General features: G+C 41.1%; 3 protein-coding genes across 6 annotated transcripts; 1 reads left to right on the top strand and 2 right to left on the bottom strand.

Moving 5' to 3' along the window:
• Window positions 1-14: 14 nt before the first annotated feature.
• Window positions 15-5,746, bottom strand: LOC106749857 (transmembrane 9 superfamily member 2). Of its 2 annotated transcripts, none has more exons than XM_014629721.1 (15): window positions 5,388-5,746; window positions 4,905-4,972; window positions 4,716-4,809; window positions 4,506-4,641; window positions 4,288-4,409; window positions 4,075-4,198; window positions 3,758-3,903; window positions 3,491-3,667; window positions 2,751-2,907; window positions 2,487-2,664; window positions 2,095-2,254; window positions 1,794-1,945; window positions 1,486-1,597; window positions 1,222-1,393; window positions 15-926 (listed from the first exon to the last, which is right to left on the bottom strand). In XM_014629721.1, exons 1-15 carry the CDS (start codon window positions 5,508-5,510, stop codon window positions 859-861), a joined length of 1,989 nt encoding a protein of 662 aa, XP_014485207.1. In that variant the 5' UTR covers window positions 5,511-5,746; the 3' UTR covers window positions 15-858. The 2 variants fall into 2 exon arrangements, with proteins under 2 accessions (XP_014485207.1, XP_014485208.1); XM_014629722.1 differs by having other exon boundaries at window positions 2,751-2,895.
• Window positions 5,747-6,106: 360 nt separating this feature from the next.
• Window positions 6,107-7,784, bottom strand: LOC106749862 (proline synthase co-transcribed bacterial homolog protein). Of its 3 annotated transcripts, none has more exons than XM_014629732.1 (5): window positions 7,537-7,784; window positions 7,447-7,461; window positions 6,998-7,358; window positions 6,663-6,904; window positions 6,107-6,577 (listed from the first exon to the last, which is right to left on the bottom strand). In XM_014629732.1, exons 1-5 carry the CDS (start codon window positions 7,606-7,608, stop codon window positions 6,506-6,508), a joined length of 762 nt encoding a protein of 253 aa, XP_014485218.1. In that variant the 5' UTR covers window positions 7,609-7,784; the 3' UTR covers window positions 6,107-6,505. The 3 variants fall into 3 exon arrangements, with proteins under 3 accessions (XP_014485218.1, XP_014485217.1, XP_014485219.1); XM_014629731.1 differs by having other exon boundaries at window positions 6,108-6,577; window positions 6,998-7,375; window positions 7,425-7,461; XM_014629733.1 differs by lacking the exon at window positions 7,447-7,461 and having other exon boundaries at window positions 6,116-6,577.
• A 133-nt stretch (window positions 7,785-7,917) lies between these two features.
• LOC106749861 lies at window positions 7,918-12,673 on the top strand. Its single transcript, XM_014629730.1, has 2 exons — window positions 7,918-8,666; window positions 9,218-12,673. The coding sequence occupies exons 1-2, from the start codon at window positions 8,460-8,462 to the stop codon at window positions 9,998-10,000; spliced, it is 990 nt and encodes a 329-aa protein (XP_014485216.1). The 5' UTR covers window positions 7,918-8,459; the 3' UTR covers window positions 10,001-12,673.
• The last annotated feature ends 295 nt before the right edge of the window (window positions 12,674-12,968 follow it).

Genomic DNA, 12,968 nt, shown 5'->3' with positions numbered 1-12,968 from the left:
AAAAAGAGAAAGAATGATAACAGAAAGTACATCAGATTTAATGATTAAGTTAATTTTCGATCTGTACATTTTTTTTTAATTGGTGTGTGTATATATATATGTGTGTGTGTATATATATAATACACTTAATTCGTAGATTTGTAATTTGAAAAGAAAAAATGACCACGCGAGTAAAACCATGGAATCAATATGTACATCGTTACAATCGAATACTCTTGGTAAATTTTACGCAGAGACGCGCACAATTTCGGATACGCCGATAAACTCGATGAAAGGTACGAACAGCAATCGATATAATCAGTATCAGTTTGGCGTGAGACATCGATTCTTACCGTTATCTAATCCGAGACATGCTAAACACAGTGTACCGTTTCTCAACGTAGGCCAAGAATTTCGCGAGAACAAGGAAACGAATGAAAATCAAGTGCTTATGCGATAGATACTTTTCACGAATACCTAAAACACATGTCTCATCGACACGCACGACGTATGCTGTGTGTGTGTGACGATTATTCGAGAGAATATTTCCGTAGAATGACTGATAGTCGACCACGATGCTGATGCGGTATCGTCCTTCGAAATCGTAATCCTTCGTGCGCGTTAACAAAATAAATTATTATTTATCGTTACGAACATCGTGACGATATTCGAGACAATAGATGTTTCAACGATAACAGCTCGGCGAATGGCACTATCGTTCGCTAATTATCGTCCCGTTAAGATTCTTTGTTTTTCTCCTTTTTATAACGCGAATTCGCGTAACGCCCCGACTATCGTTCATTCCCGTTGCGAACAGTTTCACTCGCTCGTATCCACACTCATTATACAGACGTTGTTCTCGCCATCAGTTTTCTTTATTTAGTCAACCTTCACAACACTATAAATTTTTCGCACGAACCAAAAGCAGGCGAAGAAACCGATTGAACCTGGAAAGAGAAAGAACACTTTTATTCGCCACCCTCTTAATCGATATTTGGCTGCCAAATATCTATTGTATGAAAGCTTGACTCGATTAGTTCATTCTTTTGTCATTCTAAGTTGTGTTGTTATTGTCAACGCGGAATTCTTGGCTGACTATTCCGTAGCTTTAAGTACTGCAACTAGTTACACCAACCACGGTCGATTATTCTTCTAATAATCGATCGTGGTTGATCAATCTGCTTATTAAACAAGATTGTGGACAAGGGATAAAGGGACGTCTGCGACGACCAGTATACTTGCCTGTTAAAAGGAAGAATAAGTAAACCATAATGAACGTGTATCCAAAGTACAGGAACGTGGAAGTGGCGCCTACGATGTCTAATTTCGTAAAGAAGAAGTGTATACAATAAATTAACAAGTAGATAGCAGTAAAGCCGGATGTGAGAAAACTGCGCCACCACCAGTGGTAATCCTACGAAGAATGTCATCAGCGTCAAAACTTTTTGAAGATGAAGGAACGAGAAACACACTGTGTAACGCCTGGCGTTCAAAGCGTATACGTACCTCCGCGCAAAGATGGAAGTAGCAAAGCAAAATCGTCGTCTCAGAACAAGTGATAACAAGTATAAGGAAAACCAAAAAGAGGAAACCGAACATGTAGTACACTTGGCTCGACCTGTTTGGAGAAAATCATGTGTAAGAATGTTTGATGATATACAATGTGAAGCAATAGTGTTACCATCTTGAATATCTTCGAAAAATGAAAATTCAATAGCAATCAAATCCAGAAGATGAAAAAAGTTTATATTCACAGAAGGTAAATACACGAGGATACTTTGAACGACGATAACAGCCACGTGCGGCCCACTTACCAGAGGGAATTAAGTATGAAGAACAGCTGTATGAATATGCAACCGAATGGTAAGACACCCCCCATGACGATCCCGGGTATCAGCTGCGTATAAAAATTCTGCTCCGGTATCTGCCGGGGTATCTGATTCGTTCTTACCGGATGTTCCAAAGCCTACGTACACCCAGCATCTCGATTAATTACTGTTATATCGTTACTTCGTCACAACAAAGTTGTGAACGAATATCGATGTTTCTCAAACATCGATCAGTCGCGCAATCCGTCCGCGATAGGCGCGCACACAAAACAGAGATACCAATTACCCTTTTCTTGAAGCCGAAATAAGCGCCGATGAAAGTTAACGGCACGGACACGCCGAACCATAGGGCCAGCAGTGCGATCAGAGTGCTGAAAGGCACCGCAGCTGAGCTCCCGTTCACCCAGAATATCAAGTTCATCGTGAAAAATAAGCTGAACACGATTCTGCGGAAAAAAAGAAAGGAACGATAGTGATTTTCGAGATAAATCCAGGTTAATTTGGAAAATCGGGAAATTTATACAGGAGGATATCTCCCAGAACTTTCGTTGCAAAGTGTCCCAAAGAATTTGTCATGTTAAGGACGCACGGTGGTTCCGGGAGGATATAAATTTCCTGTATATTATCTCGGATGCGAGAGGCGTCGTCTCAATTTTGCGAAGCAACAGACACTTTTACCCAGGACTCAGCATAGACGTTAATAGCACGTTGGACTTCCACTTCTCCCCGCCGAAGCTCTTGTATATCCGGGCGGCCACGTAACCCGCGGTAGTTCCCAGGCAGACGTACAACACCATCGCGCAAGTCATGAGGGCGCCTCTATTAGCCGGCGAGAGGAAGCCCAGACAAGCGAATGCTACAACGTTCATCAATGTGACATTTTTACTTGTGTCGCTGGCGTGACATTTTCTTCTTGAGAGCGGGGAGAACGATCGAGCGTACCTAGCGTGACTAACGTCATGAAGAACACTTGAACACCGGAGCCAAGGAGAACGGAGAGCAGCATCCCTTTGCGCGGAGGGCGGAACACGTCGCCGTGCACCAATTTCCAGCCGAATTCCTCTTGTGCATCTTCACCCGACTCTATCTGGAAGTAGGCCTGCGTTATCGCAACACAGACAGAGGGATGTATCACAATCTTGTAAAAGTGAAGAAAACGTATGGTTACCTTCACCTTTTCGCGGGGTAATTAACGTGTGCTTCCGCGAAAGCTCGATTAGAAGCTCGTCAGTTTCACCGTTACCCGAAGTGTTTCTTATTACAGGATTAGTACAGCCTACATTTCAAGCCAGCCGATTTCTAAAGGGTGCAATTTTACCGAAAAGCTCTCGAAAATTCACACGTGAACATTCTTTGACGAGAATTTTTCCCAAAAATAGAACTTCCGATACTGATAGGTACTAGATAGATATTGATAGATAGAAATACTGATAGATTTATCAGCTTTTTCGGTGATAATCTTTTCCTGATATCGAGCGATATACAGCGTTGTTATTTAAAGCATCAAATAACGCGAAACTATCACCGGAAAACACGGAAAAACTTTCACAGATTCATTCGATTACTTACACACGCTCACCTCGTGCTGGTGAGAGTATGAAAAGTGCGTATATGTGCGTAGAACACAGAAAGAACTACGTAGGACCGCTAAGTTACGTATATTGATCGGGGCGTATGAGTACCTGATTATATCGCGCGATGTCTTTGTGCAGAGTACGAAGCATTATCATGGCCACCATGCCGGAAAGGAACAGAACGATAATTAACGAGTTGAGGATGCTGAACCACTGAATGTTTGTATGCGGCATCGATTCTAGAATGTAGTCCCATCTGGATGACCATTTGATTGTGTTATTCCTCTGAAACAATCGCACAATATCGCTCTTGGTTTTCCTCTCGGAAACTCACTTGCGTTTCACCGCACCCATCGAAAATATTCCTATACTTACCACGAATTTCACGGAATACGTGTACGTCACTTGGAACGTTTGTCCATTCGCGAGCGCATTGGTATTTCCAGGTATTTCCAGTGGTATTTGACTCTCACAGTCGATCGTGCTGGTATGCTTGATACTGTGAGGCATGACTTTCACGGCTGTTAACGGCATCAGAATTGTTACGCATGTTTTATTTCGATTTAGAAGTGTCTTACGATTTTAATGTATCGTGATTAAGGCTCCAGAGTAGTCGCTGTGACTGTCCTTATTTTAGTAATTTCAATGCTAGCGGTAATCACGTCGGTCTCGATGTGTACGAAAGTACTCACATATAATACGACCGCCGTTGTCTCCAAAGCCCGATGCCCACTCCTCCGAACCACCACTGTGATAGGTTATAGTAAGGTTCACATGATTGAACAGGTAATAAGTGTTCGGTTTGTTGTACGGTCCCTGTTGAACGCGGATAAAAATGCGTCTGTTTAATCGATAAATTACCTGCGTAATTCGACGATAACGCGATAACTTGGTCTCATACTCACGTGTATAGTGCAAGTATCTTGCTGTAACTTCGATTCTTTGGAAAAGCAACCCATCGGGAAGCCGGTACTACAATATTGTCGTTCGTCTTCGAGCTGGTAACACCACGTCACTGGCATGTTATCTAACAGAAATGAAATATATAAATGGAATCCACATTAGCAAACCATCACAAATATGTATTTTCGATATGTTTGATCGATATTTCTCGATGCCCTACCAACGATCCAGTGATGTTGATAATTCATCGCCATCCCTTTCCTCAATAATTGCAGCTTCTTCTCTGAAGCTGCGTCACCTCCTGTATAGGTTTTAATGCACGTTTTGGAACACTTGACATCTTTCAAGAATTCCAACTGAAAGTATATACGTCTTAAATTTGCCGATCCGTCGAGAAATAAGTACTTATATCAGATTTGGCTATACTTACAGTGTACGGAGATGGTCGTATGCGTTCCCCAAATACAACCTGTCCCAGATTCTCAACCGGTGACTGTCCGTCTTCCACGGTACAGAAGTCAAAGCTAAAGTTGAGAAGTTTGCGAAATATTAGGAAATATCAGGCCAGAGAGAGAGACAGAAAAATATTGAAAGAATTGTATACCACGATATTACTTACTGACTGTACTCGTAAGGTATAACATACTTCTCCGTATTCAATCGATTTACATACAATTTAATTTCAGACTAGAACAGAGAGAAAGAGAGAACCGAATAATTTCTATAATCACATATTCACCGAATGACATAACACATCGAATATCGTGTCAGGCACAATACAGTATTATTAGTTGATAGTACGACAAGTTACACGCAGCTATCATGTGTTATCATTCCTAATCAACAGCTCAACCGACAAGGCACGGAAGTAATATATAAGAGGAACATGCGTGACAAAAATGTTAAGTACAAATACTGCCGAGAAATCATAAGACACATAGCACGACATATGCGTACGTGTGAACGTACTTGTGTGTTATGCGTGTAAGAATTATTTACATTATTACGTGCACATGTATATGCACATATGTACGCATGTATGTGACATCGATCATAACCAACTAGAGTCGGTCGTCTTTCACCCAGTCCCTGCGTGACGTACCTTGCAGTTAGAGGAGGTTTCGCTGGCCTTGCAATAATTCACGGGCGCCAGACCAGGCAGGTAGAAAGCCGAGGCGCCGTAGAGTACAGACAATGCACAGAAGACAACCGTCGTCGTTCTCATTGCTGTCACGAGTCGCGGGCACTGGTCTCCTTTGATAAAAAGTTCTGCCTACCGCGTTTCCTGCTTTTGTACTCTCCTACATGAAAGCGTCGTTCGCATCATACGTTACGTCTTACGTTGCGAAGGTTCTTCTTTCGCTCGGGGATTGCGCGAGTCGTCGCGGGTAACGCTTATCACATCTCGAGCGCTGCCATGACACGTCATAAAGTGCGCGACGGCGAGTGTCCGGTGACTAATAATCGCCCTCTCCTCTCCGTCCGAGCGTTTCCTAACGATCCACTGCTGTCTTTGAATTGCGCGCCTATCGCGGACGGATTGCGCGACTGATCGATGTTTGAGAAACATCGATATTCGCTCATTGAGGATGCGTCGTGCGAACTTGCCGGATGTGCCGATTGGCTGTCGGATAGAGAATTTCTAAAGTCCCTAACATTTTCTCTAGATGTAAGACCATCCAAAAATCACTGATATCTCGGGATATTGTTGCAATTACTCGGCTTATAGCATTGGGTTGAGGAATTTAACACATCAAGAGTTACATTGTATATACATATTGATATAATTAATACTACTAAACTAATTAACATGATTTGTAACAATGTAGTGAATACAATGCATCGGTTCATCTAAGTTGTTGCAATAATCGAGAATCTTTGTGAACTCTGTATGTACAGCATTTTGTATATTATATGTACACTAATTATGTTTAAATTATATCGTTAAATAGATACGTGATGGAGTCACAGGTTCCAAATATAATAATATTATACTAAGGCATAATACACTGTAACAGGTACATATGCTTATTATTATTATTATTTCATTATTTACTTAACACGTTTTCTTCTCGTGATCTTACAAAAATTACATATATATATATAGAATTATCACAAACTACATAATTACTATATATACATATATGATAATTCTTGTGTACAAAAAGTTTTATAAAAGTATCATACATAAATTTAGAGCATCAGTTATATTTTATCTTCTCAAATATTCTTTTGTGGTCTACTACCAAAAATAGCAGTACCTACTCTCACACTTGTACTACCAAGTTCAATCTGCAATTGAGAACGAAAGTTATATCTAATGCCAGATATGCGAAACCTGTCGACTGCTTTATTCACAAGCGATCTAAAAACTTACCGCATGTTCATAATCATTAGACATTCCCATTGATAATTCAATATTTTTAGTATCGATCCCTAATTCATTGCATACCATTTCTTGACATTTCAACAAGCTAATAAAATCGGGATTCGGCCCATTTGCAATATCGTGTCCAAATATTCCTATTGTCATTAGGCCGATGAATTTTAAACTAGGACAAGTATTTACAATGTATTTTACAAGAGCTGGTGCTTCTGTCATGTCACAACCACTTTTTCCTATAATCATAATTATAGATTTAACAATACAGAATTAATTGTTAAATTATTCTTCCGTGTTTATCACGTAATATATAAGAAATATTTTATTACCTCTTTCTTGACTTGTATTAACTTGAACCATGATGTTCAGCTTCTTGTCATCACTCTTTCGAAATTTTATCCACGAATTATTAAGTGCACTTGCAATTCTCTCGTTATCAACGGTTTCTATTAGATATAAGTTTGGTGCGCTCAACACCTTATTGACCTTATTCCTCTGCAAATTGCCTATAAAATGCCACTGAATCTCCTTGCAATGCTTCAAAATCTGTGGGTGCGAAGCCTTTTCCACCAACTCGTTCACATAATTTTCACCGAAATGTCTTTGACCCGCTTCGTATGCAGATAATATCGACTCGATAGACTGCAGTTTACTAACCGCTACCAATCGTGGCTCGCAGTATCCGCGTTCCTGTAAAAGATTTTTTTCTTATTATCTAACTTGTTATCTAATCTTCTTTATTGCATATTTCCTTACTGCGTTTTCTCATTCTACTGACGATTTGGTATATTCTCTAAAAATAACATAACGTTTATGCTACTGATGTTAACATAACCATTACTAGTAAAGACTAAATAAAGCGAAATACCGGTGCTCTCTTTGAGGCAGCGCGTAATATCTTTTCACACACTAATTTCAAATTTGTTGCTATTTCTGCCATATTCCTCTTCTTAATATATAGCTGCTATTGGACTGCACAACAAATTGGAAAAAGCACTGTCACAAGGTACTGTCACAAGGTACAATAATCAGATTGGAGTTTGACAGATATTCCTGATATTAGGGAGAATTCACACGGGAAGCGGAAAAGCAACGGCCAATCAGAACTCACCCTGGTACTAAACTAAATTAAACCTGCAGATAAAGCAGAAACTGTCGACTACCAGCGCGAATTCTGATTGGCTGCTACTTTTCTGCTTTCTACTTTCTGTCAGATATGAATTCTCCCTTAGATTGGAAGAATCCTGTTAGCGCACAGGATGCGATAACATACGTCCACTCACATCGGCCGGTGTCTAGAATTTTTCCGCTAGGTCACCAATCAGAAAATTTCAATTTCGCTTATATCTCCAGAACTATTGACACCTCGACAAATTTTCGTTCAGAGAAAGTTAAATCGTTCGGAGAATCTTTCTCGATAAAATTAATGTCGCGAGAACTGGGACATCTTGTATACAATGAAATATATCCCGGATAAATTATACATTCTTCGTGATGCACGGGAAAAATATTACACGCTATTATTTATTACTACGCCACTGCGTATCTCTTTCTTATATTTCTCCATATTCCGCACTCGTGAAAATTCGCAGTGCCCACGCGCGAAGTGTTCCACTTCTCCGCCCGTGCAGTATCAACGCAGCTGGGGAGGAATAAGTTGCAACGGCCATGGGGACTGTGTAGCAGTCGCTCTCTCGGTGTTCCGGTCGCTTGTTTTTATTTCTTTGTTTTTAGTTTCGCCCAGGATTATCCGTTCGCCGTCGAGTTCCGCGGAATTCGACTCGCGATACGATGGCCGTGATAGATTCTACGGGCTTTCTGGTTTCGTTGCTGTGTCTCGTCGCGGTGCTAACCTCGTCTGTCAGTGCTGTCGCGGGACCAGATGGCACGTCCTCGGCTTCGCCATCTCTGAGCCAGGATTGTTCGTCCAAATCGTCGTCAGCGACAACCGGAAAACACCCACATTGTAATGTCACGGACGATAAACAAATACCGAAGGCAAGTATGGAATCCGTGCGTATTATCCATGTGTGACATGTACTTTGAATTTATTAGCGCTCCTTTGCTTTGTTTATTTTGTTTTGTTTTTCGTGTTCCGTTGTTGCCTTCGAATACTTTCGGTCGTTGCTATTTTATAGCAAGATCGTAGAACGCAGGACGATCAGGATACAAAAATTCCTCGTGTATATTTAGCTTATGACTCATATTCCTGTTCTGTTCCTTGTTCTTATTTTCCTGTTCCACACATCCTGTGCTTTCTCTTAATATTTATCAAATTTTGTGAAATATTCCGGATATTTTTCTTAAGAATATCTTAATTTCATCAATATCAGCAATAAGTGATTGAATTTTTATATAATAAATATCAGATATTTGATAAAATTATCCTAATTTTATTAAAATAGTATATAATATTTACATACTATTATTAATATGTAATATTGACATAATATTAATAATATTTAATATGAAATATTAATTTGATAAAGATATCCCTAAACTTCTCGATACCAGCGGCGAGTGATTGAATCTACATCAAATCTCAACAGAATCTCACGAGTACATCGATGATGGCGGAAGGGGGACCAATACCAATATCCACAAGCCCTGAACAGCAGGAGAATATCAAGGCCCCAATTGAGGCTGACACCTCCCATGAATTCAGAGCGAGAGAAAATATGCCTAAGGAGAGATTCGCCGCGCCTTCCGTAGTAGCGAGGAAAGGAGTCGAGGAGAAGAAAGTCAAGGCGAGGAAAGGCGTGAATCAATCTAGCCTGGACTCGGAGCAAGCGACTACGTCGTTCAGCCAGACCACTCTCGAGAATGCAAGACTACCCGTAGCGGAGAACGCCACAACGGCGCCTGCTCGCGCCGATGATCAAGCGGAAGCTTCCAACGTCGACGCACCGAAGTCAAACGTCAGCGATTCACGGCCTAACGCAGATCATGCAGATCATCACTCAGGCGCTAAATCCAGTTCGATTTTAATCCCGGTGAACGCGAGCACCTCTCACACAGAGAGCACGAACGACACGACGATACAGAAGTCTTCCCCGCCGGCGGAAACGAAACACGTACCGAAGCCTAAACCAACGGTGACGACTGTCGGCAAGTCGGAAACTAACGAGGCTAGGCTGCCCTCGCGTAACAAGGGCTCTCTATCGGGCAAGCCGAGGAAAATCGACTACATCGTGCCGGTCATCATAACGATCATAGCTGTGCCCTTATTGGGCACCGCAATTTTCCTCTTGTACAGACGCGGTCGAGATTGCTGGGACAAGAGGCACTATCGTAGGATGGATTTTCTGATCGACGGAATGTACAATGACTGAGAGAAAGAGAGAGAGAGAGAGAGAGAGAGAGAGAGCGAGCCTTGAACGGCGACGATCTGCCCGCCGTGAGACTGCAGACCACATACAGCCGTGTGTGGTTACGCGAGAGGATCCGTCGACGGTCCATTTTCCCTACGCGTTCCTCTGGCGAACGCAGATTTGGCAGTTCTCTCGGAGCAGTCGTTGCCGTGCAACAGCTTCGATTTTATGCTACATGACAATGTCCGAGCGAGAACTGCGCTTGTCGTCGGTACGGTTGGTCAGTTAGGACGGTTGCCATAGTTTTCTCTTTTCTTCGACATGTTCCGGAACATACGAAAGTTACGATGAAGCAGTGTAAAAGAGACACGTAAGAAAGAACTGTCGCAACCGTCCTGTGACCGACCATATGTGTCTATCAACATGTTCGCTACCAACGTCACACGCATATGTGATGCACCGTTGATCTCTTACCAGAGACCAACGTCACACATGCGTAGCACATTGTGTAGTCGGTATTCGTGGTCAAATCTTGTGTTTGGGTCGTGCTAATCTTCAGATGCCTTGCTGCCGGTTTGTTGGACCAGATATCGCACTCTTCTCACCTTTAGAGCGAAAAGAATACACAAGTTAGCGCAATGCTAGTTTAGCTGAAATGACCGGGCTTAACGAGACGATCTGTACAGTAGAAGAAGAAGAAGACTCGAGACGATCTTAAATATGAGATCTGCGAGTGTCGCTCTGTGTTCGAAAATGCTCAATTCGCCTGTCAAATATATTGTGCGTAAGTACAAACATACGTTGTATCAAGGTGGCAAACAGGTGGTGAAGATGCTGTGTGGGCTGCGGTGAGCGACTATGAGTGTTTGGTTCACGTGTTCCATGTCGAATTAATCTTACGTAACTGGTCCACGCTTGCCGTATTACGGGCGAAATTTAATCTGTCAAATAACACTTGTCACAAGAATTACCTAAGCACCTCGATAATTGCTTCGTTTTCGAGGCAAAATATCAAAAACAGCCTTGACCCGCGCAGCACGAAACACGAACGCGATAGCGAACATGTTGAAGAACTCGACAACACTTTGCTACGTAGTGTAAACATATAGAACGATATGTATATCGCGCTATCGTGCAATGATATAACGTCCATGTTCGGCGTGCACAATCAGCGGATTAAAGTTACAACGTTTTCTTTTTTTTTCTCCTCGATGAGTCTCCTCTCGTATCCAGTAGGCAAATGAATTTTTGATTGCTAACAAATAAATTCTGTTGGACACTGATTGACACGAGACTCATCGAAAAAGAAGATGCTCCGACCTTTGATCCGCCGACTGTGTCTGCTGACGTCCAAGCTTGCTGTGCAATCTCCCCCTCGTCGTACTGTTGCCTTAATGACAACGCGGTGGAAATTTTGTGATTCGTTATGCGGCGATGTTTACATTTCGCATTGTTACTCGGTAGCTTTAGCAGCTGATCGTACCCTTAGGATAATCGGACGCGAGAAAAAATCATATCGGAGGAGCCTCGTGCTGAGGGGCTTTGATGAGACAACGATTTTACTAACAATTGCGATATCTTCCGCATTGAATATACTTTCCTAAATTAATCTCGTCGAGATGGGGAAAATTTCGGTTGGACACGCAGTGTTTCGGAAAAAAAAAATTTTTATATATATATATATATATCGGAACTTGAAGACTAAAGCAATTTCTTGAAAAGTAATGCCGGATATACAATTTCCCAAAATACAAATTTGACAATAATACAACTTTTTAGTGTACAATTCTGCCGAAACATTTGGAAGCATCATAGAATTGTCCCAGCTTTCGAATCGTGAGATTTTGATTCTTTGGATACAATATGTGCCCGCCGAAAATTTCCCTTGGGAAAAATCGTTGCTTTTTTTTATCTTCACTCGAAAGAATCTTTATGTGAACGTTGCACAACTTCTATATCGTGATCTTCCTTTGTGGGTAAGAGTGTGCGCGTTTATATTACGATGCCATTTAGAAAATGTAAGAGTGAAAAGTTCACCGAAGGGTCCAATTTTGCCAAGTCCGACAATAATATATCAGCAAACCGAATCTCTCGCAGAATCTCGGCAGAAGGAACGGAGAGATCGCGTCGTGCTTCAGCGATCCCTTAGCGATAGCAATAAACGGTCGCGCGATTTCTCCACGCTACGAGAACCCCCGTAGTTCGTAAGATGACGCTTAATTGTACGAGACGCGATAATGATACACAAATTTTTACCAAAGAGTTACCCTGGTTTGTGTGACACACCGTTCGTTACTGTGTATTTCGTTCATTTTACTATATTTATATATGTTGCATTTATATTTCGCTGGATCTTACGAATCTCGGATCTTCTATTTAAGCTTTCACATAGTGAGGATATTTTTACCGTTTATATTTTTGCCATATACGAGATATCGCGGAGTAGGGCAGGCATGAGACGTCTTCTCGTGTAAATAGGGCGAATAATGATTTGGTGAAAATTATACGGTCTGCAAGACCTTTCTAAGATTGTGATTTTTACGAGCGAAATTGTGTTTCACGTTTTCGAAAGTATATTTTATTAATGCGCGGGAAAGCAATAATAATAATGATAATATAATTATTTTTATACGTCTATGTAAGAGAGACAGATTATTCATATTGTTACGAAATATACGTACTTGCAAAACCACACGTTGTTGTGTTGCTCATTTCGAAATTCTTCTCCGTCGACAAGAACACCGCAGAAGATTAATATTTGTAAAGATTTTATTAATAAGCTTGTCATATAGATACATAAATACAGAAACGTTAGAGATATATATATATATATGTATATATATATATATATATATGATTTCCGGATAATCTAACGTTTGCAAGCGATCCGTTGGGATTCCCGAAGACTTTTCGAAATGAAAATGTCAAGGTTATGAGAATTCTTAAATATGGAAAGTGTTTGAAGATAGCCAGACTTTCAAAAATTCAC

The sequence above is a fragment of the Dinoponera quadriceps genome, unplaced genomic scaffold (genome assembly GCF_001313825.1).
Source record: "Dinoponera quadriceps isolate SergipeBrazil2010 unplaced genomic scaffold, ASM131382v1 scaffold3290, whole genome shotgun sequence".
In the NCBI taxonomy this organism is placed as follows: Eukaryota; Metazoa; Arthropoda; class Insecta; order Hymenoptera; family Formicidae; genus Dinoponera; species Dinoponera quadriceps.
The sequence above is the reverse complement of the archived record's forward strand: the minus strand, read 5'-3'. Positions and strand labels throughout refer to the sequence as shown.